The following is a 25,286-nucleotide window of genomic DNA, read 5'->3' on the forward strand; positions in this document are numbered from 1 at the left end:
TGTTCATCCCTTAGCTGGCCAGCTGCACCTTTTTAAGAATTGACACATAATCTCATTGCATTATGCTCTTCTTTATAATAGTATGCTTTCTTTCTGACTTCTGAAAGATTTCTTTGTATCATAAAGTTCATCTTCAGCGATTCTTGAAATCAAAAAGCATTTACCTTTTGACATCCTGGGCCTTGAAAAAAAAAAAAAAGAACAGTGATTCTCAAATGTTTGCTGAAGAGAATGTATGTTGGTGTGTAAGGTTGCTAATGGCATTTTTTTGTAAGAACTGGACTTTATTATAAGATGGCATTATTTTAGGAATTGATAGTGAATTATACGTAGTATGTGTAATGACTGCTCAGCAAAAAGAAGTTAACAATCCTGTTTTTAGACCATAGGACTCTTACGTCTTCTGGGTTGACTGTTTAGATCCAAAAATGAATACTCAGTGTTCTCTTTTCTGTTTTCAGGGATGACTCTGTCCCAGAAGACAACATCTGGAGGGGTATCCTTTCTGTTGTTTTCTTCTTTCTTATCATCAGTGTGTTAGCTTTTCCCAATGGTAAGTGATGTCTTTCTCCTGTGCATGGTGTCCTTTTGGTGTTTTTGAGATGCATGCCACCTAGAAGGTGAAACTAGAACGTGGAGTAAAAAATTAATCTGTGGTGGTTAGGGCACAGGCCCTAGAGGCAGACTGTCCCTTCTGCCACTTGCTAGCTTGATGGTCCTGGGGAAGAAGGCCCCTAGCATTTTCACGAATGCTCGAGTTTCTCTTTTGTACAGTGGAAATAACAGGTACGTACTGTTGAAAGGGTTAATTAAATGAAAGCGTGTTATATTCTCTGAATAGCGACTGACAAATTGTTAGTTCTCAATAAGTGTCCGCTTTTGTTCTCGTTGCTATTTTTGTTATACTGGCTGAGTCATAAAATATGCAATTATTATTTAGCCCTTTTTGCTAAGGACAGGGTCAGCGCTGTGATGAGTATGACTTAAATAATGTCTTGTCCCAAGCGATCTTTTATCATGGTAAACTTCGCTGATCATGCATTTGGGATATGAATTTTCATCATCAGATTAAAAAAAGACCATTATTACTGTGAATTTTATCTCCCATCATGATTATAGAGTGAGACAAAGTCTTTGTTTAAAAAAAGAAATCTGCCATGCATAAGATTCATCCCTTTCCTCTGAATTGTCCCTTGCTTTCTTTTTTCTTATTTCTCTTCAGTACCTTCTCCCTGGAATACGCTTACTTTTTCTGCAACCATTTCTAAATGCTTTGTTTTTATATCCCATTTCTTTTACACTTTAGATATTTTGAAATTGTTCAGCCTTACCTATGAATTATGCTCCATGGGCTGTACGCAAACATCATACTTTAGGGTGTGTTTCTTCTCTATCTTCCCGTCTCTTCAGTAGAATATAATGTATAATATAAGAAGCTCATTGTGAATGTTACTCACTGCTGCTTGGAAATGTACTATGGTAATAAGGTCCTAAAGCCAATTCCAATATGTGTGTTGGGGGATAGCCCCAGGCCTGTGGGGGGGGGGTGTTCCCCCATCAGTAAGCCATTTTGGACACCAACTGGCATCCCTACAGTTCAACTCAGTTTTGACACTGTCTACCCAGAGTTAGCATCAGCTCCCACAGGTTAAGGGCTCAGTCTCACAAGACTGTCCCCACTTCAGATGTCAGTTGCAAGTCCAGATTGTCACCTGTGCTTCTGACCGAATGGTTGTAAGTCAGAGGTCCTCATGACCCCTCCTTAGGTTCGATTAATTTGCTAGAGCAGCTCACAGGATTTAAGAAATAGGTTTACTCACTAGATTGCAGTATCAGTTTATTACAAAGGATACTTACCAACAGCCAGATAAAGAGATCATAGGATACTCGTGGGAAGGGGCGAGGAGCTTCTGTGCCCTCTAGGCGTGCCACTCTTCTGGCATTAGAACAGTGTTCACCAACCCAGAAGCTCCCCAAACCCCATCCTTTTGGGTTTTTATGGAGGCCTAGTTTATGTAGGCATGATTGATTGAATCATTGGCCATTGGGGATTGAACTCAATCTCTAGCCTCTCCTCCTTGCCCGGAGGTCTGGGGGTGGGACTGAAAGTTCCAATCCTCTAATGACGGGACTGGCTCCACTGGCAGCCAGCCCCATCCTTAGGTGCTTTCCTAAGTTCTCATTAACGTAGCAAAAAACATTCATTACTTTCATCACTTAGAAGATTCCAAGGGTTTTAGGAGCTCTGTGCCAGAAAAGGACACAAAGTCCAAATCTATATTTCTTATTATAAACCACAGTACCACGATGGCAAGGCCTTCAGTCTTTCCAAGATGGTGGCAATGACGTTTTGTTCTGTATGTTTGCTTAATCTTATGTAACACTGTGTGGTTTTTGCTGATAACATAATAATCCAACCAGTAAAGCCATGACTGAATCCTTCAGAGAATGAGTTGTTTTAGATAACTAAGTTATTTGACAGCTGAGTTTAATTCTGCAACCACTCAAGCTTCTAGATTAAATTTTATTTTTAGTGGAAACCTTTCCAGATACAGAAACCTGCTGTCTCAGTCAGTGCAGGCTGCTATAACAATGCTCTAGACTGGATGGCTTGAATAACACAAGATTCATCTTGTGACAGAATTCTCCTCCAGCTGTAAACCTGAGAAACCAAGCCTGTGTTACAAAATGCAGCAGTGGGACAGGCACAGGGTAGACTCCCATTCCAAAAGGGAGAAATAGGAAGGAAGGAAGGGTGACAAGTTCCAAGCAAGTTCAAAATCTGGACGGCAAACTCCATGAGATTTTATTTTTTATTTATTTATTTATTTATTTTTAATGTTTTATTTATTTTTGATACAGAGAGAGACAGAGCATGAGAGGGGGAGGGGCAGAGAGAGAAGGAGACACAGAACCAGAAGCAGGCTCCAGGCTCTGAGCTAGCTGTCAGCACAGAGCCTGACGCGGGGCTCAAACTCACGAACGTGAGATCTGACATGAGCCGAAGTCGGAGGCCTAACTGACTGAGCCACCCAGGCGCCCCTTCATGAGATTTTAAAGCTCAAGAATCATCAGTCCTGGGAGCACCTGGCTGGTTAAGGTTGGTGGAGCCTGTGACTCTTGTTCTCGGTGTCATGAGTTCTAGCCCCATTTTGGGAGTAGAGTTTATTAAAAAATAGAAATAAAAAAGAAGAATCAGTCTTCTTTGGATTGATGCTCTGCCTTCCAGACCTACTGGGGTAATGATAGTCTGTGTCCATAGCTCTGCGCAGCAGGGACCTAGCCTGCCCCTATGTGTCTGCTTGGGTGTTGGTCTTGCCTTTAGAAACCAAAGTGGAGATATATTCCTAGTGGCCCACGCACTCTGAGGCCTGTGGTGGAAGTGACAGCCCAGATAATCTCCCAGTTACCTTTGAGGTCCTTCTTCCTGTGTCTTAAAAAATAGCGAATGTTCATAGGTAGCTCTGTGGTCTGGTCCTGTAGGGTCCAAGAGTCCAACAGAAGTCCTTACTTTAGAGGTTCAGATTATAACATAATGAATTTTGGCCAGAGTCTGGAGAGTCTATAACACCTGCATACCCTGTGCAGTTATGACAGACAAAGTTTGGCCTTTCCATGATGATTCAGAGTTCTGGTAATGCACAGTTTTTGGAATATGACAATAAGATATCCATGATACTGGCTAGGCCATGGAATGAAGGGGTATTAACCTTACTATAGAATTGTCTAGGAAGTCCCCGATGTCAAACCGTCTTTTGGCTATTTGCCAGCTTTCTTTTCCATCCGTCTTCAAACTCACAAAACTTCAGAATTTTTTTTTAATGTTTTATTTATTTTTTTGATAGAGAGAGAGACAGAGCATGAGAGGGGGAGGGGCAGAGAGAGAAGGAGACACAGAACCGGAAGCAGGCTCCAGGCTCTGAGCTAGCTGTCAGCACCCACGAACATGAGATCTGACCTGAGCTGAAGTGGGAGGCTTAGCCAACTGAGCCACCCAGGCGCCCCCAGAATTTTTTATTTAGAGGAGAGCTTGGACATCATGCAGCCCATCCCCTCTTTCGAGGTCCTATGTTGTAGGATAGCTAAGTGGTCATGTACACAAACCACCTAGGTCTGTGGGTGGTCTCCCTGAGCTCTGGAACCTGGCCTTTTCATACAAAGCTGGCATGAGAACACAGCCCAAAGCAAGGAGGTGGTGTGTAGGTGGCAGTTCAGGTGGGAGTGACTGCCACTCATCCCCTTTGCCATTCTACCTCTCCTGTCCTGTGAGTGCCTTCTGCTTGCTTCTACGTCATTAGTCAGCGCCATGACCAGTATTGCTCTGTACCCTCTATTCTTATTTCTTTCTTATCTACTCTTTCCCTGTCCTACTGCTTTTTCAGTACCAGTCAAGGCATGATAGGTGCTCAGGGAACTGACAGTCCAAAGGTATCAGGTCTGTTCTTCAAGTCTTCAGCTTTTCTTGGCTGTGTATTAATTGTTGCTTAGTTCTCAATTGTAACTTGGCTTTGAGGGTTTCTTTTCTGCCTTTGTTTTTTTTCTTTTACACTTTTTCTGAGTCCAGTGCCATTTTGGAAGTCTGAGGCTTCTCAAAGATTAGTCTCTCAATAACCATGATTTGATAGCCATCCCTTTAGTGAGGCTTCAGCAAGCGCTGAATCTGGGGCTTCATTAGCAGATGGTTTTCTCCAGGCATCGAAGGCCCCGAAGATTGAGGGATTAAGTCTATTGCATGTAACATTTTATATGATTTCTGCTGTTTTTTCTTCTGTTCCCTAATGAAGTCCTCTAATCTTCAAAGTCCACTCACCTCACTGTGGGACTGTGCTATTGTTTTCCTCCTGGGAAGATAAAAGTGAAGTTTGTTTTATGCTTTTCCTATCCCGACTTGTGGACTTTGTGATACACACAAAGTGGGGAGGACCCACTTTGGACTCAGCTCGTCCAGCCCGCCCCCCGCCCTCCAGTAACAGCTGTGCAAGCTGAAACGTGTTCATCCACGAAAGGTCACCCAGCAATTTCCTGCTGGTAGGGCCTCAGCTCCTACATTTTCCTTTAGTCTCTGTGTTCTGGTCATTTCTCCCCGTTAGGTCCACTGGGATGTGTTTTTATCTCTGTCTTTCTATGTGGTTTTGTCTCCTTTTATTTCTGTTCCTCTCTGTTAGTGTCTTGCTTTTCTTTTTCCCAGGAAAAAGGGTCTTAGGGTCTTAATGGTCTGTACCTAGTGGCTTTGGATCTTGCGGGAGTTGGTTGGTGGTGGTGCCCACGTTCCTGAGTTGCCTAGAGGTCATGTGACCAGCAGGAGTTAGCAGATCAGTTAGAACCTTCCTGCTTTTTCTTTTTTCTCATCTCTCCCTGCCTTAGCCTTCCCCTGCCATGTCTGTGTGTGCCTGCAGAACATGTAGGCAGAACATGCCAAAAAAGGTTTTAGATGGCTATAGAAAGGGACAATGACAATGTAATATGGTACGTGAGAAGGATAAGGAGCTAGGGTAGCACGTTTTTAGAGGGCTTCTCTTGAAGCCCTGTATACATAGCAAACACGTTGTGTCTGTCTTGTTTTCTAAAGATCCACTTATCCACTCTTTGAAAGATCAGTGAAACTATAAGTTTTCCATGTTAAAGAATGTTATTGTTGAATATTTTAAAATGAGGGCTGGCTTTAGGGGGTGCTGGTGTTGATGATGGGGGAACTACAGGGCCACTGGGCAAGGGTAGTCCCAGGCCATGTGGCCACTCAGACCTCAGGCCTTCCTAGGAGCCCCGATGCCGGGTGGCCGCCTGCCTGAGGGGAGTGCACACGCCCCCTCTTGCTCTCCAGTCCAGTCATCTTATTTTCCGTTCTCCTCCCCCTTGGCACGAATTGTCAGACTAAGTAATGAAAATGAATGGGAGAAACAGAGCCCAACTTTAGCCTTCTCCTTGAAAGGCAGTATTGGGGCAGTGCCTGCAGTGGATGGCATTCCCAGAATGTCTGCTTTGGCACCTTTGGATGCCTTTGTCCTTGACCTAGCAGAGGCTGCCCTGCGTGTTGGAGTGCAGGCCTGAATTTGATGCTGTCCATAGGTCTCATTTGCGTGAGGCCGTCTGTACTACCTATGTGGTAACATCAGGCAGCTCCTTCAGGAAGGGGGGCCCCGTGATTCTTTTTGTAGAGTCTCAATAAGAAAGGAAGCCCTTGGCTTTCTCCGTAGGGTTTTATAACAGTCAGGGTGCTTTTGGCCGCAAGTAATAGGAAGCCCATTTCAAAATGGCTTGAAGGACAAAGAGAATGTTTACTTTTCTACATTACAGGAAGTTGTGAGAGAGAGTGGCTCCTGGGTTGGCTAATTCAGCCACTGAGCAGCATGTGGAGACCCAGGCCCTCTGCCTTCTGCTCCCCCACCTTCCTGTTGGTGCTGCACTAATGATCCTGAGGTAGCTGTTGGGTGCTGGACGTACGGTCACGGACCACACCCAGGGGAGGAGGAGGGCACTTTTCTGTTGATCTTTTTAAGAGTAAAGAAGCCTTTTCTAGAACCCCTTCACACACTTGTCCTCACTTCTCTGACTAGAATTGGGTCCCATGCCTCTCCTCCAAGCAGGCCTCAGGACAGGAATCCTTATTGCCCAAAGGATAGGTCTTTAGTGACCAAAAGAATAAAAGGGAAACAGGATTACTTCCATCGGCTTAGACTTTATCACTGAGTAATCTGGGAGAGGTGTGGACACTCAAAACAGAATTTCACTGGGCGGCCCGGGGTGAGTGGCTGGGGTGGGTCCTCAACTTCCTTCAGGAAGGATGTGAAGGGAAAGACCGTGAGGTGAGGCCGGGGAAGGAGGATCTGATAGTGATTTCAGGCTGCTGCTTTCCTGCCATCTTCCCTCTCCTTCTCCATCAGTTCCTTTAGAAAAGGTTTTTTAAGTGCAGCCTCCATCTCCTTATAGCAACCAATGCTCAGGTAGAAGAGAGCTTTTAACTCCACGCCTGTATCATTAGAGTGTGATTATGACTATCACTCTGTCAGGCAGTGGAATCTAGAAACCTGTTTGGCTGTGAGAGTTCTTTCAACAGGTGGCCCTCAGGGTACTTTTCCAGTGACTGAGGGCTTCCGTGACCCATTCTTCCCCCTTGCACCCCAGGTGCCACCTGACCCCAACTGTGCAAGCATATCCACACCCCCAGTGCCTGGCCCACAGGGGCCTCTCAGTAGGTAAATGTGGGATTAACTCATGAGTCTGCTGGGAAGAAAGCTCACAGAATCAGCCCTGTCTCCTCCAGTCCTTGTCTGCAAGAGGAATGCCATTCAGCACTTCTTTAAGGTATTTTGAGAAGAGTGAAATACTAGTGTGTCTTGGTTTTCCTGAGTTTATCCTTTTGTGTGTCCTTTGGCCTCATTTGACTTCTCTGAGCTAGGATAGTGTTAACCACATCTCCTTGAGGTTTGAAGGGGATCCAGAGGGCTCCCTGTCCCCTAAATTCAAAACAAAAGTCTAGTTCTTCTGCCCCCCAACCCCGTTCTGTTTCCTGCTCCACTACTTTTTCTTTAAAAAATTCTTAGGTTTGAAATTTCCTCAAAGATCATTTTATTCACCTTTTCTGGGTTTTTCATAGAGGAATTTAAACTTTTCAAGTAATAATCTTTGCCATTTATACCTCATTAAAGCTGAAAAGAGTGATAATCCAGAGAAGATATGGATAAACAGGCCCAGGGACACAGATGTATAGCTTCTGGAGAGTCAACTCCTGATTTTGGTTAAAAGAATTATTCTTCCCTGAGGTTCAGTCTAGTTTTTCATAGGAATGACAGGCCACTGCAAGTCAAACTGCAATCTTCTTTCCTTTTTTTTCTTTTCTCTTTTCTTTGTGTGTGGTTTTCTAATTTCTAATTTTCTCATTTCTGAGGTCGGATCTTTTAATGGCAAGGACATTTGATTTCTGTTTCTTTTGAAATCAAACTCACTTCTAATGTCTGAAATCTTGCATGTTCTAGGTGGAGGGACTGATAAAGAAAAGAAACCACGCTGTGTTTACATGCACCCCATAAGAGAACACAGTCCAAAACAAAACCCCCGCTTTCTCCCTCGCTGCCTGGGCAAGCCTTCCCCGTTTCTCCCGCATAATCAAGTAGAGTAACTCTTGCAGGCGGCTTTTATCAAATCAGAAATAAACTTTTTTTTAAATGTTTTATTTATTTTTGAGACAGAGTGAGAGAGAGAGAGCGAGTGAGCATGAGCCTAGGAGGGGCAGAGAGAGACGGAGACACAGAATCTGGAGCAGGCTCCAGGCTCTGAGCTGTCAGCACAGAGCCTGATGCGGGGCTTGAACCCACAAACTGTGAGATCATGACCTGAGCCAAAGTTGGACGCCTAACCAACTGAGCCCCCCAGGCGCCCATCAAATCAGAAATAAAGTATAGACACACACACCAGGAGATGGAGCACCCCTAACTTCTTGACCATATGGAGAACACGGGGGACCCTGCCTGTATGTGCCCACTGAGAAAATAGTCTGTCGGGAAAGAAGATGGAGATAACGTGAACGTTCAGGGAAGGCTGTAGGCAGTGTTAACATGTCTGGGCAGATGAACCCTGTGGGAAGCATGGCTTTAAAGGTGACTTGACTGCATTAGCCAAATGTGAGTAATCCAGTGAGCATAAGTGTCAGGGTTTATGATAAAATATAGAAAGACACCAGCCTCATCTTCCATTTTTAAAACAGCAAAAGAATATTTTTAGCAATATTGTCATCCTCGATGATAAAGTTGGTAATCTTAGTGAGTAATGCTCCTAGTACATACTTCTTAAAATAGGACATCAAAACATCAAGAGCATCTCCTCAGAAAGAAGCGGGCAGATGTGATCTTTGAAATAAAGCCTGGATTTGGTTTTGCGGTTGGCTGCTGAACGTGTCGCCTTACTTTCCAGGGCCACATCTCACCTTTTGTTGGCAAAAGATAACCATCACTCCCCACCTGCTTGGTCCAGGGTAGAGCAACATCTTTTCTGAAACCCAGCACCCCAGATTGCTTCGGCCTTTCTCAGGTCCATTCAGTACATTTCGATTTGCAGAGCTGAAAGGCATTTTAAAAAGTAGCATTTTTTCCAGGAAACGTTGTGATGTGATATTACGATGTGTACGTGGGAAATCTGGAGAAAACAGGGAAAGAGTCAATAGAGAGAAGTCAAGATAAGACTTTAAAAAGCAACAACCACCAATTACAGTAAGATGAACATTCTCATCCAGACTCTGGAATGGCATGTGGCTGTCCCAGGAGTCACAAACTGGCGGGGAGAAGTGCTGTGGAGCTGGACAGGCCCCGGTTAGGTTCAGGAAGGCAGCGAGGCCTCGTGCCCCAAATGCCTCAGCCACAGGCCGCGCGGGGTGAGGTAAGAGAGGGCTGACTTCTGTTTTCAGAAGGCTACTCTTCAAGTCAGCATGGGCTGAAGATGACCCTGGATGGACTTATGAAGGAACTTTTATCAGTTCCCCTTCCTGTCCCTTGTCCTTCCTGACCTTGTGTTTCCTGACCTTGCTTGTCAGTTCCACAGAGCAGCACCTCCAAACACCACGCACTAGCTTGCTTCCCTCCCCTTGCTCTCCTGGCCTTGAGGCAGTTCTGCTTCAAACCTTGAACGCCCCCCAGTCACAGCCCCCACTCTGTCTGTCCTCTTCAGCTGGCCCAGGCCTGACAGAGTCGATCAGAAAGCACAGAGGTGCTCTCAAACCGAAAATGGGGTCCTGTGCGCTTTGTGACCCTGGGAAAGTGCCAATGCCTCAGTGTCCTCATCTGTAAAGTAGGAGTGACGGTACACTCATCACCCAGCTATGAGGACAGCTGAGAGACAGTGGGGGGAGGGGGGGAGTGTCTCACCTTCCAAACTGCTCCACATTAAATGCTCAGCAAAGCACTATTAGAATTATGATTGCTCTTGAGAATAACCCTTCTTCTGTGATTTTGAGTGTTGATTGGGCATGGAATTCTGTTGGCAAGCCAAATGATCATGCCATTTTCACCTTGTAAGAGGAAGCCGTAGAGAAAGCCAGGGTCCCCTGTTGTATCTAAAAGGTTAATTCAGTGGTTTGGATGAAGTAATACTTGCAAATCAGCCAGCCACCATATTCGTGGTGACAACTTGAGCTGTTACCTGACAGGGTGAAGAAGAGAATTTGGAAGGGAAAATTACTTAAAAGATGACCATGTTAGCCATCAGTTTTTCAGTGCCTTGAAGACAGTTAGCCATGTTAAGTTACCTGGAAAGGAATCCTTGCTTCTGTGCCCCGCTGTGCCTTTCTGAGGGACAAAAAAAGTGGCTGACTAAAAAGAAGGCAGGTGTTCCTTGCTGTCTGAGCCTTCACTACCAGAACAGGGAAGTGGAACAGATGTGGAGACGCCTTACTTGAACCCCTCACTCTGAGCCCCTGCTACTTGCCCTCTAAAACTTAGACGTCATATTCACGGATAAAGCAGAGTCCCACGTGAACCTAACTCACCCTCTGAACTGCCCACGTAAGCTCTGGAACCGACCAGATTTGGGTGATGGGGGATCCTTGTAACTCACTGATGTTCCTAATAGGAACTTGATCCATCAAAAGAAAGCAGTTGCAGTGTGTTTCAAAGTCATCTTTTTAAGACGAGGCGGGTGATTTAGGATGAGGTCCAGAATAAAAACTACCACGTCTTGTTTCCCTCAGACAGGATTCCAGGTTGCCAGCAGCAGAAGCTGACTGCTGATTAAAAAGACTTCTAGGACGCTGGCTGGAGGACTGCTGGGAGGCCAGGTCCCAGGCTGAGCCTCTAGAAACTGGCCCGTCACCCAGAGCTGTTCTCATGACAGAACCCCAGCGAGCACTTGCTGTTATCTGTCCCACTGTTACTCTGCATTGAACTGCCGCCATCACGGTGCCCCCTCCCTGCTGCCGTCCGTGCCACCCCCAGCAGATGGAGAGGGAGGGGTGGAGGAGAGCTCAGCATACTTACATCTGTATCACCAGCTGCCGAGATCAAGCCTGGCGCAGGGGCTGGTGAAAAACTAAGCCCCGGTTATGAAGAGGGCGGGGCAGCAAGCTCTGGCATCTCCCCGGGAGATGCGGGGTTCATAACATCGGAAATGCTCCCAGAATCTGTAGGACGGCCATTGCAAAGGGGTGGGCAGCCCCAAGTAGGTCAGGTGCCCATGAGAGCAGTGTTCAGGATTTATGAACTGTGTAACCTTTCAGTAGATGGTAAATCAGTTTAGTGATCAAGGCCCAACTTGCTTGCTTCCCTCACCCCCGCCTTTTTTCTTTTTTTAAAGAAATAAAATAGAAGAGAAAGTATTGGTGTATCGCTTGTAATAAGAGTAAGTTTCATCCTGTAAAACTTGTTTTCACGGTGCTGAAGCTGCATCTGTGTGTCTGAACTGGGTTGCCGTGTCCGAAGTATTTTGTTACTGTGGTTCATGGTCAGAAGCCACTGCGCTAGTGCGTTCCGGTGCTCCAGGATTTGTTTTCAGTTTCAAACCCCACCTCGCTTGTTTTCAAAGCAGTGTTTCTCCTGTTTAATTTTCAGAACCGGCTCCTTACCCTGTGCCACACTACACACACACACACACACACACACACACACACACACACACACACTCGATTTCACTTCTGAAACTATAGTATATTCTGATCACTTACAGGCTGGCCTGGTAAACTGCTCACTGTTGTAACATTGTTTCCATGGGAAATTATGATCTGAGTTAAAGACAAAGCTTTAAAAACAGACCCCTCTGTTGTGGAGACTGCTACACTGTTACAGCTGTGGTGACAGTTGCTACAATGTGAATAAAACATTTCAACCCAGACTTCAACCTCAAAGTATTTATGTAGAAAAAAAAAACCGTAGAGAGCTTTCTTTCTTTCTTTTTTGTTTTTAAATTTCTGTAGAGACCACTTTGCTTTTAGTTTTTGTTTGAAATCAGTTTGTTCTAACCCAGTGTTTTCTATCTCCAGGCCCATTTACTCGACCTCATCCAGCCTTATGGCGAATGGTTTTTGGTAAGTTATCTGTTGGTAGATTTAGAAATATATTTTACTTAAAATCCTTTTTCTTTGTATCATAGCAGTTTTACGTATTGCTGTACAGTAGAACTTTATGACCTTTTACTTTTTGGTCTTCTTCATATAAATTTTTATGAAAATTTTTTTGCCACAAAACCAATGCACTGGTGATAACTTAAGATTCTCATATGTGAACTCTCTCAGACCTACTCCCCCCACCCCCACCTGAGCATGCTTTTGTCTCTTTCTGTCCATGGAGTCTGACGTAAGGGGATGTGGCTTCTTTTGCCTGACGCACCCTTACATGGCTCTTGGCTGGGACAAACTCAGATGTGTGCAGCCAGCACATTTGTCCTGTCAGCATCCAGGAGGTACTGAAAATGGGAACGATCCTGGAAAGGGAGAAGTCTCTAATCTTGGTTTGAAATAAAGATTAGTGATAAGCATCTCTACAGATATTGGATGTCTTATTTTTACTTGATTTCTAGTCCACAAATAGATCCCCTGAATGGACTTAAAACATGTCTTTCAAGTGTTGGCCATTGGCTTCGTCTTGCCTGAATAAGACATCAGATTGTTTTAGGTTCAGAAAATGTAGTGTTTTAAAAAGGACCCTAAAAATGGATATTTTGCTCCAGGTCACCTATTTTTTCTTGGAACCTTCAGACATCATAGGTGGGTCTCTGCGTGGAGGGGGGCATTATTCATAACCACAGTGGATGTTTACTCAGTGCCTCTGTGTGGCAGGGCCGTCTGGTCCTGAACCTGGAAGGGAGGGCCACACAGACAGGGGACTCCCCTCAGGAGTGGTTTTTCCCCGTCCCAGGGAGGGAGGACAGCTGTCACAAACTATTAAACAAATCAATAACCCAAAAATATCAGATACCACTAGGATTAGGAAGTCAATTAAAACTGTGTGAGGTGAAGGTGACCGAGTGGCTTTAATGTGCAGGGGTCCTGAAGGAAGGCTGCTTAGTGAAGCCTGCACCTGCAGAAGGATCTGCAAGGATGGAGGTCAGGGGAAGCCAGGCCGAGGGAAAGGCTACTAAGATGGTCTCCAGAAAGAGTGTGGTGTATTCCAGGGTACTGTGTCCGGAGCCGAGCAGGCCCTAGGGCTGTAGCACGAGGCCAGAGTCGGGCACGAATGGAGCCCTGCAGAGCTGGTGGCCAGTAAAGAGTGCAGATAGGAAGCCCAGGGGGCAGTCCAGGAGGAGTCTTTGCAGAAAAGTGACATGATTCATTGGCATTAAAAAAAAATTTTTAATGTTTCTTTATTTTTGAGAGACAGAGACAGAGAGAGTGCAAGTGAGGGAGAGGCAGAGAGAGGGAGACACAGAATCTGAAGCAGGCTCCAGGCTCTTAGCTGTCAGCACAGAGCCTGACGTGAGACTTGAACCCACAAACTGAGATCATGACCTGAGCCCAAGTGAGACGCTTAACTGACTGAGCCACGCAGGTGCCCTCATTTACATTTTTTAATAGATTATTCTGGTTGCATTATGCATCTCGTGAGCTTAATATTGCTGTTAGAAATTATAAGTTATTTTCAGCTAGTTGGCTACTTTTGAGTTTTTCCTACTTCAGATGATCCATTATAGGTAACTAGGAGTATAATTCTGACCCGAGATCTCTTTTAGGATCATGGAGCCCTTTGATAATCTGATGAGAACTATAGACCCTTATTCAGCACACACACACACACACACACACACACACACACACACACACACATTACATTTGGGGCTTCATGAAACTTGAGGCTTAACCAAGAATTCTAGTTTAAGAAGCCCTGCTCCACACAGATGGTTTCTTTCTGTCCTAAAATAATTATTTTGAAAGGGCTATTATCAAAGTGTGTAGTAGGGGGCATTTGAGGTGAAAATTTTACAAACAGCTGCTAGTAAACCTGAGGAGATCCACATACTAGCACTCCTGTAGCGTGTCCCCTGGGGGCCCCGGGATGCACACCCAGCTGGCCACACTCAGCTCAAGTCCCCTGAGCTCCCTGAGGCTTGGAGAGGGCGGTCCTGTCGGAAGCCAAGTTCACATGGAGTGCTGTGATCCAAGGTCATTTATTTCACTGTGTCTGGGTTCCAACAGGTTCAGGAGAAAGAAGTGATAAAGCCACTGGTAGTGGGTTTTCAGATCTTCTTAAAAGGCTTTTGCCATTTATGTATTTTTTTGGTGTTTTTTTTTTTATAGTTTATTGTCAAGTTGGTTTCCACATAACACCCAGTGCTCTTCCACACAAGTGCCTTCCTCCATGTCCACCACCACCCTTCCCCTTTCGCCCTCCCGCTTCAGCCCTCCGTTTGTTTTCAGTATTCAAGAGTCTCTCATGATTTGCCTCCCTCCCTCTCCTAACTCTTTCCCCCCTCTTCCCCTCCCCATGGTCCTCTGTTAAGTTTCTCCTGTTAGACTTATGAGTAAAAACATATGGTATCTGTCCTTCTCTGCCTGACTTATTTCGCTTAGCATGACACCCTCAAGGTCCAATCCACTTTGCTACAAATGGCCATATTTCATTCTTTCTCATTGCCATGTAGTACTCCATTGTATATATATATACCACATCTTCTTGATCCATTCATCAGCTGATGTACATTTAGGCTCTTTCCATGATTTGGCTATTGCTGAAAGTGCACATGTGCCCCTATGTATCAGCTTTTGCCATTTTAAAAGTAGATTATGGTGATATGGGGTGACTGTTAGGGTGCCCATTATGATATGATGTGACAAGAACCCAGATGGGCCGACACGGGGTCTAAGATGCAGGTGTATGGCCCCAGCCCATTCTTGGCATTTCACACCTGTCTCTACTGATGTTGCCCCACACCCAGCCTTGCCCGCCTCCATGCACCCTGCATACAGCAGCCACGGTCCACCTTGTAAAACATTACCCAGATTGTCTTCTTGCCCCATTTAAAACCTGTCATATGGGGGTGCCTGGGTGGCTCAGTCAGTTGAGCATCCAACTTCAGCTCAGATCATGATCTCACAGTTCGTGAGTTCGAGCCCCATGTCAGACTCTGTGCTGACAGCTCGGAGCCTGGAGCCTGCTTCTGATTCTCTGTCTCCCTCTCTCTCTGCCCCTTGCCTGCTCATGCTGTGTCTCAAAAATAAACATTAAAAAAAATTGTCATGTATTCTTTGTTTTCCTGAAGGTAAAAATCTAAAATCCTTGTCATGACCCCCAAACTTCGTCCTTGCAGTGCTGCCTTGCTCTCTCCCCCTGTTTGTGCCCCCCCCCCCCCCCAACCGCAGGCTGGCTCCTGAATGTTTCTCCTTCCGTGGGCCTGCACTGGCTGCCTTTTCTCTGCCTGAATGCTGCCGGTCATTCAAGGCTCAACTCGAACGTCATTCTCTCAGAGAGTATTCCTGAACCTCTCAGTCTGAATTAGGACTGTGTATCAGACTCACTCACCAGAGGAAATACTGGATTGTAGTGGGGATCTCAGTTTGCTACATCACACTCTCAGTGTCTGCTTTGGCCATAAGTGACTGGAGTCTAATATGTGTCGTGCATCTGACCCCCAGATCTCTCCCAAACATAAGAACATTTTTGTTTCCCTTAGGACTCAGTGTGCTCTACTTCCTGTTCCTGGTATTCCTCCTCTTCCTGAACTTTGATCAGGTTAAATCCCTGATGTACTGGCTAGATCCAAATCTTCGGTATGCCACAAGGGAAGCCGACGTCATGGTAGGTACTGGTCAGTCCTCTCTTAGAGAAATAGTCAATATCACGTGCTAAATTGCTCCTTCTCCGTATCTGCTGTGTAGACATATTTAAAAGCCAGGTCTCTGGGAAAGTGAGGTATGTGGTTTCCATGAGTGATAATAAGTCCAGGGAAATGAAATCTCTTGGAGCAGAGGGGGATGGTAGGGAGAGTGTGACCCTTATTGTCAGACAGCCTTGGGTGTGAATTCTGCCCCTGTCGCTTGTTAGCTGTAGGATTTGGGACAATGTTCTTGTTAGCTAGCCTGTTCCTTCCTTTGTAAAGTGAAAATAACAGTACTTATTTGGGGAGTTCCACTGTGCACTGAACAAAGGAGAATTATCTGTGGGGCCCTGCGTGGTGCCTTGCACACGCCAGGTCCTCAGTGATGGTTGCAGCGGCTCTTATTGGCGTCACCCTCAGCAACCCTGCCCCCCACCGTGGCCCTGACGCCACGGACCTCCCACCTGCTCGCTGTGAAGGGGCCAATTGTAACAATCTAGACCATTTCATTCATTTTTTTTTAAACCCACAAAAATAATTTTATTCTTGACAAAAGCTACTCTGTATTTTGGCTTTTAGTGAAGAGACTATTTTACACTCCCAATGCCATTCCTTTTCTTTTTTTTTACGTTTCTTTATTTGTTTCTAAATAATACATAGTATTTGGTAGACTGAAGGACAAGCCTCGTGATGCTCAGAAAAAGAGAGCAGGCATTAGGGCCACAGGCAGGTCCTTGTTTAAGAAACAAGACAGAGGACTTAATAAACGGTCCAAGAAGTATTCTACTGGAGTCGAGATAGGTCAGACCCTCCTTGATTGGTGTATCAAGATTTTCTCTTTCACCCTCATTAAGACTTTATTGAAAAGTGTCAGGAAGAGAAGTCTGTTCGGGGTTTCTTAGTTTAAGGAAGAGAATGGCGTGGGCTGACCTCAGTCTCCTGCTGATGACAGTGACGATAATGATGACTGTGGAGACGGTGGTGGCGGTGACCGACTATGGGTGGTTCTGCCAGACACTTCACATATATTCTGGGGAAGCCTCACCTCTGCATGCTAGGCATTAATATCCTCATTTTATCAAGGAGGAATTGGAAACTTAAACTGGATGAATATCTCATTCAAAGCAGAAGCTGGTAAGATCACTCTGACTTCAGAACCTACACTTTTCCTTTGCCCTGTGCCTTAAATATATACTTATAGTAATGACAGTCCTTTGACACTCACCAGAGCCTTATGAAACAGAGATTGAGAGGAAAGTATTCCAGATACAGTATTTTTCCCCCAACAATTTTCTTGGGTTTTTGAGCAAAATTGGTTATATCACAAAGTAAACTGACTTGCAGAATGAATAGGACGTGGTATTTGGTTAAGCGGTGGGTAAGCAGGGGAGAAGATGGAGGCACCAAGATCAGCCCAGTGAGCAGTTGGGAGGTGGGCACAGTCTGTCTTTCCTACCATTTACTCGTGTGCACCCCCCCTCCCCTACTTGACACCCTGGCTCTGGGATGTCCTGCTTCCCAGAGTCGTGCTGCGCCCGGCTTCCGAGCAGCACTTAACCGCCGTGTCCTGCATGCCTCCCACAACCAGGACCCCGAGATCTTCTGGTGCGATCGTTGGCAAATCTGCTCATTAATAATTATAATGCTAGAGGCGCCTGACTGGCTCAGTCTGTGGAGTGTGGACTCTTGGTCTTGGGGTTGTGAGTTCAAGCCCCATGTTGGGTGTAGAGATTACTTAAAAATAAAAAATCTTTAAAAAATATAGTTACAATGCTAGTAAATTACATTTGGCTTTTTATGGTTTCAATCTGTTGAAGCACAGAAATATTCTCACGGAGAGTAAAAAGGCCTCCAAAGTCATCTTCAGCCCATGATTACTTGAAGAGTAGCCTTCTGAAAACAGAAGTCGGCCCTCTCTTACCTCAGCCTGTGTGGCCTGTGGCTGAGGCATTTGGGGTACGGGGCCTCGCTGCCCTCCTTAACCTAACTGGGGCCTGTCCAGCTCCACGGTGTTTCCCCGCCAGTCTGTGACTCCCGGGACAGCCATATGCCGTTCCAGAGTCTGGATGAGAATGTTCATCTCACTGCAGTGCAGTTTTTAAAAATGTTTCTTTTTGAGGAGGGATGGGGCAGAGGATTGGAAGCAGGCTCTGCACTGATGGCAGAGAGCCCAGCTTGGAGCCCAAACTCCCAAACCCATGAGATCATGACCTGAGCTGAGACCAAGAGTCAGGCACTTAACCAACTGAGCCACCCAGGTGCCCCAAGATGCAGTTTTTTTTAAATGCCCTTTCAGCTTTGCAAATTGAAATGCACTGTATAAATCTGAGCAAGGCTTGAGAAACGTGTTGTGGTGGGTTTCAGAAGAGATAGAGGAGTACCAAATTGCTCTTTTGCTTCCTTAGAAGGCATCATTTCTAGAATTTGGAAATATTAATACTTTGCTCCAGGAATTTTTTCAACTGGCTGATAATAGGTGGCTATTTACTGAATCTTATCCTATCCTATCCATCCTATCAGATTAATTTTGGGAAAAAAATTCAAATGTAGAGACTCCTGAAAAATGTTATATTGTCATATGGTAGCTACTTTCCTTGTGAATACAGAAACATAAGGATGTTGACTTAAAATATCTTTAAAATGTGTCCAATTGGCAGGGCCTGTGTGGCTCAATGGGTTAAGTTTCCAGTTTCAGCTCAAGTCATGATCTCATCATTAGTGAGTTTGAGCCCTGCTTTCAGGCTCTGTGCTGACAGCTCAGAGGCTGGAGCCTGCTTCCAATTCTGTGTCTCCCTCTCTCTTTGCCCCTCCCCCACTTGTGCTCTGTCTCTTTCTCTCTCTCAAAAGTAAATAAATAAACTTTAAAAAAAGCAAACATAAAATATGTCTTAGTAAAAACAAAAAGACAGTAGAAATGGGCGCCTGGGTGGCTCGATTGAGCGTCCAACTGTGGCTCAGGTCATGATCTCACAGTTTGTGGGTTCAAGCCCCACATCAGGCTCTGTGCTGATAGCTCAGGGTCTGGAGCCTGTTTCCGATTCTGTGTCTCCCTCTCTCTCTGCCCCTCTTCTGCTCATGATCTGTCTCTCTCTGTCTCTCAAAAATAAATATATGTTAAAAAGAAAAAGCAGAAACAAAACAAAAAACTCAAAAGCTTTGTAATTTTTCAATACTTAAATTATGTAGCATCTGATAATGTTAACTTTGGGATGGGAGGTTGATTCTGTTACCTTCTAATTTCTGAAATTGGATGCTTCAGCTTTTCCTCTCTCCTAAGATAAATATTTAAGACTTTGGATCTTCCTGTAAATTCTACTTAGCTTCATTCCATTGTTCTGACACGTAGTATTTTCATTACCGTTAATACTGACTTATAGTTCACATTTCTATTGTAATCCCTTCTTTACGCCATGATATTTAGATGTGTTTTTAAATGTCCAAACCTATTGGGATTCTACTTATTCTTTATTAATTGAGGTTCTATTTATGTTTTTATCATTGGCTTTAACATAGTTGCCCTGCAGGCCGCTGACCTGATAAGCTTTGTGATTCCACTTCTTTAAGACACGTTAAACTTGTGTAAAATTATTTTGCTTTCCATTAAAAAAAATTTTTTTAATGTTTATTTATTTTTGAGAGAGAGAGACAGAGACCGAGTGCAAGTGGGGGAGGAGCAGAGAGAGAGGGGGACAGAATTGGAAGGAGGCTCTGGGATCTGAGCTGTCAGCACAAAGACTGACACGGGGCTTAAACCCACAGACCATGAGATCATGACCTGAGCCGAAGTCGGACATTCAACCAGCTGAGCCACTCAGGCACCCTGCTTCCCATTTTAATCAAACTTTTGCGATTCAGAGCAAAGCACTTCTGATTCATCAACTTTAATATTTGTCCATTTTTCTTAAAGGACCTTCAGTCATTAAAACTCTTGGGGGTGGGGGGCAGGACAGGTGTCAGTTGTCATATCAAGGTCATATCGGTTCATTTCATTTGTTGTCAGCATCCTAGAAGGAAGTTGATTTTGAGAGGATCCATTGATCATTTCCCTTTTTACTTTGAATAGGAGTACGCCGTGAACTGCCACGTTATCACCTGGGAGAGGATTATCAGCCATTTCGATATATTTGCGTTTGGTCATTTCTGGGGCTGGGCCATGAAAGCCTTGTTGATCCGTAGTTACGGTCTCTGCTGGACAATCAGTATTACCTGGGAGCTCACGGAGGTAAGAAGGGGCCTTGGGCCATGATCAGGTAGTTTAGCTGTAGGAGGAAGGTTGTCCATTAACAGTCAGTTAATCCCTTCTCCTGCCCCTGTGGTCTAAACTATGTTTAAAGCATCCCCTAGAAATATTTTATGCCTTTATGGGGGTTGGGGGGGTGTGATTCCTTATTAACTTGAAACATGTCTCTTGTCTCACAAGTCTTAAAGAGAAATAAATGAAAGGAAGCAAAAAAGAATGATATTCAAATCCCCAGTGAGACGGAGATAGATGCCTAGCAGTGAGGAGATCTGCGTAGGGCTAAGTGGCTGGTTTCTAGTTTGAGGCGAATAGAATTGTGTTTATGAGTGACAAGGGGACCCAGGATATTTTGTAGGTGAAAAATGGATTCCCAGTATAGCTCTAGTATCTCAGGAGTCGGGTTTGTTTCATTTTGTGAGTACAGTCTTTGAAAAACTATTAGGAAAATGATTTGGGGGGAACCTACTCATTTACGGGTCGGTGGTGATCTTCATTCTCCGTCACTCCCAGGGAACAGAGTTTGGCCATGTGGACAGTATATTCCTCGATGCCAGCTGTTGTCTTGACCCCAGCTTTGGGAAACCAGCCAGATAGAGCTTCGGTTGATGTGCCTCTCACAGCCCAGGAGGCCAGAAGTCTAGTTCAAGGTGTTGATTGTTGCCCTTGGAGGGCTGCGAGGGGGAATCTGGCGCAGGGCTCTCTTAGCTTCTTTGAGTTACTGGCCATCTTTGGTGTTTCTTGGCTTGTAGATGCATCACCCCAATCTCCGCCTTCGTCTTCGAGTGGGGTTTTCCCTGTGTGCATTCACATGGCGTTCTTTTTATACGGACGCCAGTCACACTGGGTTAGAGGCCCGCCCTATTTCGGGATGGCCTCGTCTTTACTAAGTACATCTGCAACGACTGTTTCCACATAAGTTCATGTCATGAGGAACTGGAGGTTAGTGGTTCGACAGGAGGATTTTGAGGGGACGCGATTCAACCCGCAGAGTAACCCACACCAGACATGTGTTGTCTCCTAAATCCTCACCAAACACATAAAAGGCTGCATATATTCCCAGTGGACAGGTGAAGAAACCAGAGCCCGGAGCCTGGCCTCCTGAGGTGAGCCAGCTTGGATTCCACATGTGCTGGACTCCAGCGGTGCAGCCCACACTCCTGGCCTCGCGCCGCATTCCTCTGAGTTCCAGGCATCTTCCCGACCTCGCTGCCATGGGACCCTGTGCGAGGCCCTGGGCCTTTCTCAGCCTGCCTGCTTCTCTCCCCTCACACTACAGATGGCCTCTGTGCCCTCCCCCCCTGCTCCGCGGTGTCCTCTAGTCCTGTAAGCACCTCTGCTCCATCCGTGTCTTTCACGCCCCTGCTCCGCTCACACCTAACCTCCTGTCCTCTCTTGTCTGAACTACTCACTTCCTCCCTTCTCTGTCATTTGCCAAAGTGATCTTTTTCACACGTTGATCCAGTTGCATCCTTCTCCAACTTAAAACTCTGTAGTGTTTGTCCATTGCTTTTAAGACAAAACCCAAACTTCTGGACCAGCCTCTGAGGCCTGATGCCACCTGGCCCCAGCCCGCCTCTCTCGTCGGCTCGAGAGCCTCTCCAGGCTGCCATCTGCTCCAGCCATCTTTGCTTTCCTCTTGTCTAAGACTCCGCGTCTTTTCCTATCCCAAGCCCGCTGACAGACTCCTCCCTCTTTTCCCTGCTCCTGCCGTGCTCCCGTTTTGTACACCTGCAGAGAGAGTACCTGCGCCTTCTCCTTTGAAATGCCCATCATATTATAGGTACTTAGAGTGTCTCTTTTTTGATAAGTGGTAAGCCTCAAGAGGGCACGGCTCACATCTGTGTAGTCCCAAATACTCTGCCCCTCAAGTGGCAGGCGCTCCCCAAATTCCTAGTGAGTGAAGTCCAGCCCTCTCGTTCCTCCTGCCCAGTTCTGGACGGACGAGGGAACCGAGCCCAGCACCTTGCTTCACTAGGGAAGCCAGGACGGGGCTCCAGATGTGCTCCTTCTGGACGTGCAGCCCACGTTCCTGCTGTCCTACCACGTTCGCCTCTGTGAGTTCCCGGCATTCATCTGGACGGCCCATCTCACCCCCAGAATCTGGTAGTTTCCACGAAAGCTTTTCAGGGTGAAGCATGGCCTCCAGCCCCCACTCCCTGCATAGTCTAGTTTCAGCAGCTATGTGTCATCTTCTGTTGCAGTTTCTCTCGTCCCCGTCTACACACAACAGTTAAGGCCGCATCTCACGGCTGGGGACCGGGGAATACACTTCAGGGGGCGCGCCTGGCTCGCTGAGGGAGGGACGTGGCCGCAGGCCTTCCTGTGCAGTCGCTGTGCTGGGTCTTCTCGGCAGCAGGCCCATTAAGAAGGCAAACTCCAGGGGCACCTGGGTGGCTCAGTCGGTTAAGCGTCCCACTTCAGCTCAGGTCATGATCTCACAGTTTGTAGGTTTGAGCCCCGCATCCAGCTCTGTGCTGACAGCTCAGAGCCTGGAGAGCCTGCTTTGGATTCTGTGTCTCCTCTCTCTCTCTGCCAATCCCCCTCTCAAACTCTGTCTCTGTCTCTTAAAAATAAATAAACATAAAAAATTTAAAAAAAAAAGGCAAACTCCGTATGTTTTCATTGTTTTACAGTCTACAGAATGCTTTCGTAAACAGGTTTTATTTCGCAGTATTTATTGTGTTACCTCAGAGGTCTGTAATTACGGGGTTGCCTCTTTCCAGAGGACTCCCAGGTACTGCCTTTGTCATTTCAGACCTTCTAGAAATGGGCCTTCACAGAGCAGCGTGTGCTGCTCTGGACACAGCTGATAGGCTGTTTGTTTTGGACAAAAGGATTTCCATGAGAGGTTATTATTCCACCCTTGACCCTGCTGTTTCTGGAACGTCCCCAGTCTTCATCTCCATCTCTTGAAACCAGTCATCCCTGCCCGTAACGACCCCGTCCCAATAGGTCTCACGCCAGTTACCGGCTGTCAGAATGAATCTCTCTTTTGTCCCCACCGTGCTCCATTTATGTCGCCATGGTAGTGTTTGCCACAGCCTTCCTCATTCTGGTTCAGGATAAACAGCTGACTCCTTCCTGCCCTTGGGATCAGGAACCTTGACTTTGTTTTGCCTCACCCCTTGCACATCATGAGCACTTAATAAGATGATGACTGTGAATTGGTTGTCATAGGGCTTCCTGTTAAGCTCTCCGTTTCCTACCTCATGTCATCAAAACCTAACCTTTCTCCTTTTACAGCCTCCTCGCTGTTTTACCTAAATATCTATGGGATAGTTCTCAAGCACACAGCTTGGACTCTCAAGCTGCTAATTTTGAGGATTCTGCCAGCACTCTGTTGGCAGGTATGAAGGCTTTTTTCCTTTTCCCCTCCTAGATCCTTGTCTCGCTGTCATTAGCCAATGTAATTCGTCAGTAGTCTTTTTCAGGAAGAGTTACAATGTCTTTAAAGCCCTACCTCCAGCAAAGAACTGTTTGGATTCGTGAAGTTTGTAAACTCACCCACAGCATAAAAAACAAACCAGATGACAGACCTTGTTTTGATTTATTTTTTTCAAAAGTACATTAGGAAAACCTGTACTGTCCATGACTTCTCCTAAAGGAACGTATCATTAAAAGGAAACACCCCTTCCTGCAGTTTTGTTTTTCAAACCATGGTCTCTCGTGTTCCTCAGCTTTTCTTCATGCACCTGCTGCCCAATTTCGCTGAGTGCTGGTGGGACCAAGTCATCCTGGACATCCTGCTCTGCAACGGCGGTGGCATCTGGCTGGGCATGGTGGTTTGCCGGTTTTTAGAGATGAGGACCTACCACTGGGCCAGCTTCAAGTGAGTCACCTCCCCTCTGGATATTAGTCACAGCCTCGATCAACGCACACTGAGCTGCTTTCGTAGCAAGCGACTTCAGTATGGTCTTTGATAAGAAGTAAATTACATGTTAGTAATTGAAACTCACGAATGATTACAGACCTCATAGCAGGCATTCACCCAGATTGTGCTCAACCATTTGTGATTTTTCTCCCGACCATTTTATTTTCATTCGCATGCCTCAGCCTGCATTCACACGGGCCTCACTGGATTAATTAGTCTCCTGTTTTCCGGTTACCCCCTGCCAGCCATCTCACCCCACTGCTTGACTGATCTTTTTACGGATGTCCGAGTCATCGTGTCATCCCCCTGGGATGGCTTCTCCTGGTCTTTAGGACAGAGTGCACATCGTGGGCTGGGCAGGTCCGGTCCTTCCCTCCATGCGCTATGGGGCTTCCCAGCATGTGCTCCTCTGTGCCTGGGTTTGAGCCATGTCCCCATGTGCCAGGCTGACAGGTTATCTTTCCTGCTTGGACTCCCTTGACACCTCTTCAGGTAGTTGTCTCTGAGTCTGATTCAGGTCGCACGGCCCTCCTCTGTGCCTCCAAGGGGGATAGCACCCACCTCCCTCATTCCTTATCCTGCCTCCCTGAAACTCTCTCCTCAGTTTGACTGTCGCAGGAACTGTGCCATTGGGAAGCAGGGAAAGAACAGCAGTGGGACAACGGAAGTAGTTGTCTTTGTTGGGTTTACACCTTCATTTATTTACCAAACAAAATACGAGCACTTTCCCACATCATTAAACATTCTAAAACGTGATTTCAGTAGACATCTTTATATCCCAACACGTGGATAATTCTTGAGGAATTAAACCAGTTCCCTTCTGTGGTCATTTAGCTGTTTCAAAGCTTTCAGTTTTATGAAGGAAGCTAGAGTGAACATTCTTGACCATGTATCCTTGTAGACCTTTTTTTCTATAAATATTTTGTTGTTGTTGTTAATGAGGGGTGCCCAGGTGCTCAGTTGGTTCAGCGCCCAACTTCAGCTCAGGTCATGATCTCATAGTTCGTGAGTTCGAGCCTCGCATCGGACTCTGTGCTGACAGCTCAGAGCCTGGAGCCTGCTTTGGATTCTGCGTCTCCCTCTCTCTCTGCCCTCCTCCTCTCATGCTCATTCTCTTTCTCTCTCTCTCTCTCTCTCTCTCTCTCTCTCAAAAATAAAGAACATTACAGAAAAATTTTTTAATAAGGAAAAATGAGTATAGGTCACAAACACAATATCTCTGTGCAGAGCCTGACACAGCGCTTGATCTCGCAAACTGTCAGATCATGACCTGAGCTGAAATCAAGAATTGGATGCTTAACCAACCCACTGAGCCACCAGGATGCCCCTACAAATAAATTCTTAAAAGTGTAATGCACCAATTTATATTCTCACCCACATTCATTAATGTATGTATGTGTCCATTTCACTATTTCTTTTTTTTTTTAATGTTTATTTTTGAGACAGAGA

At 45.8% G+C, this 25,286-nt stretch overlaps 1 protein-coding gene across 1 annotated transcript in view; it reads left to right on the forward strand.

Annotated features, from left to right (window-relative positions):
* The window catches only part of PTDSS1 (phosphatidylserine synthase 1), a 59,339-nt gene that overhangs the window by 8,217 nt on the left and 25,836 nt on the right, over nt 1–25,286 (forward strand). The window contains exons 2-6 of the mRNA XM_029923305.1: nt 462–553; nt 11,960–12,004; nt 15,583–15,707; nt 19,790–19,948; nt 23,644–23,795. Coding sequence (XP_029779165.1) covers nt 462–553; nt 11,960–12,004; nt 15,583–15,707; nt 19,790–19,948; nt 23,644–23,795 — 573 coding nt within the window. The remainder of the gene's footprint in view (nt 1–461; nt 554–11,959; nt 12,005–15,582; nt 15,708–19,789; nt 19,949–23,643; nt 23,796–25,286) is intronic.

Source organism: Suricata suricatta, chromosome 15, assembly GCF_006229205.1.
Source record: "Suricata suricatta isolate VVHF042 chromosome 15, meerkat_22Aug2017_6uvM2_HiC, whole genome shotgun sequence".
NCBI lineage: Eukaryota > Metazoa > Chordata > Mammalia > Carnivora > Herpestidae > Suricata > Suricata suricatta.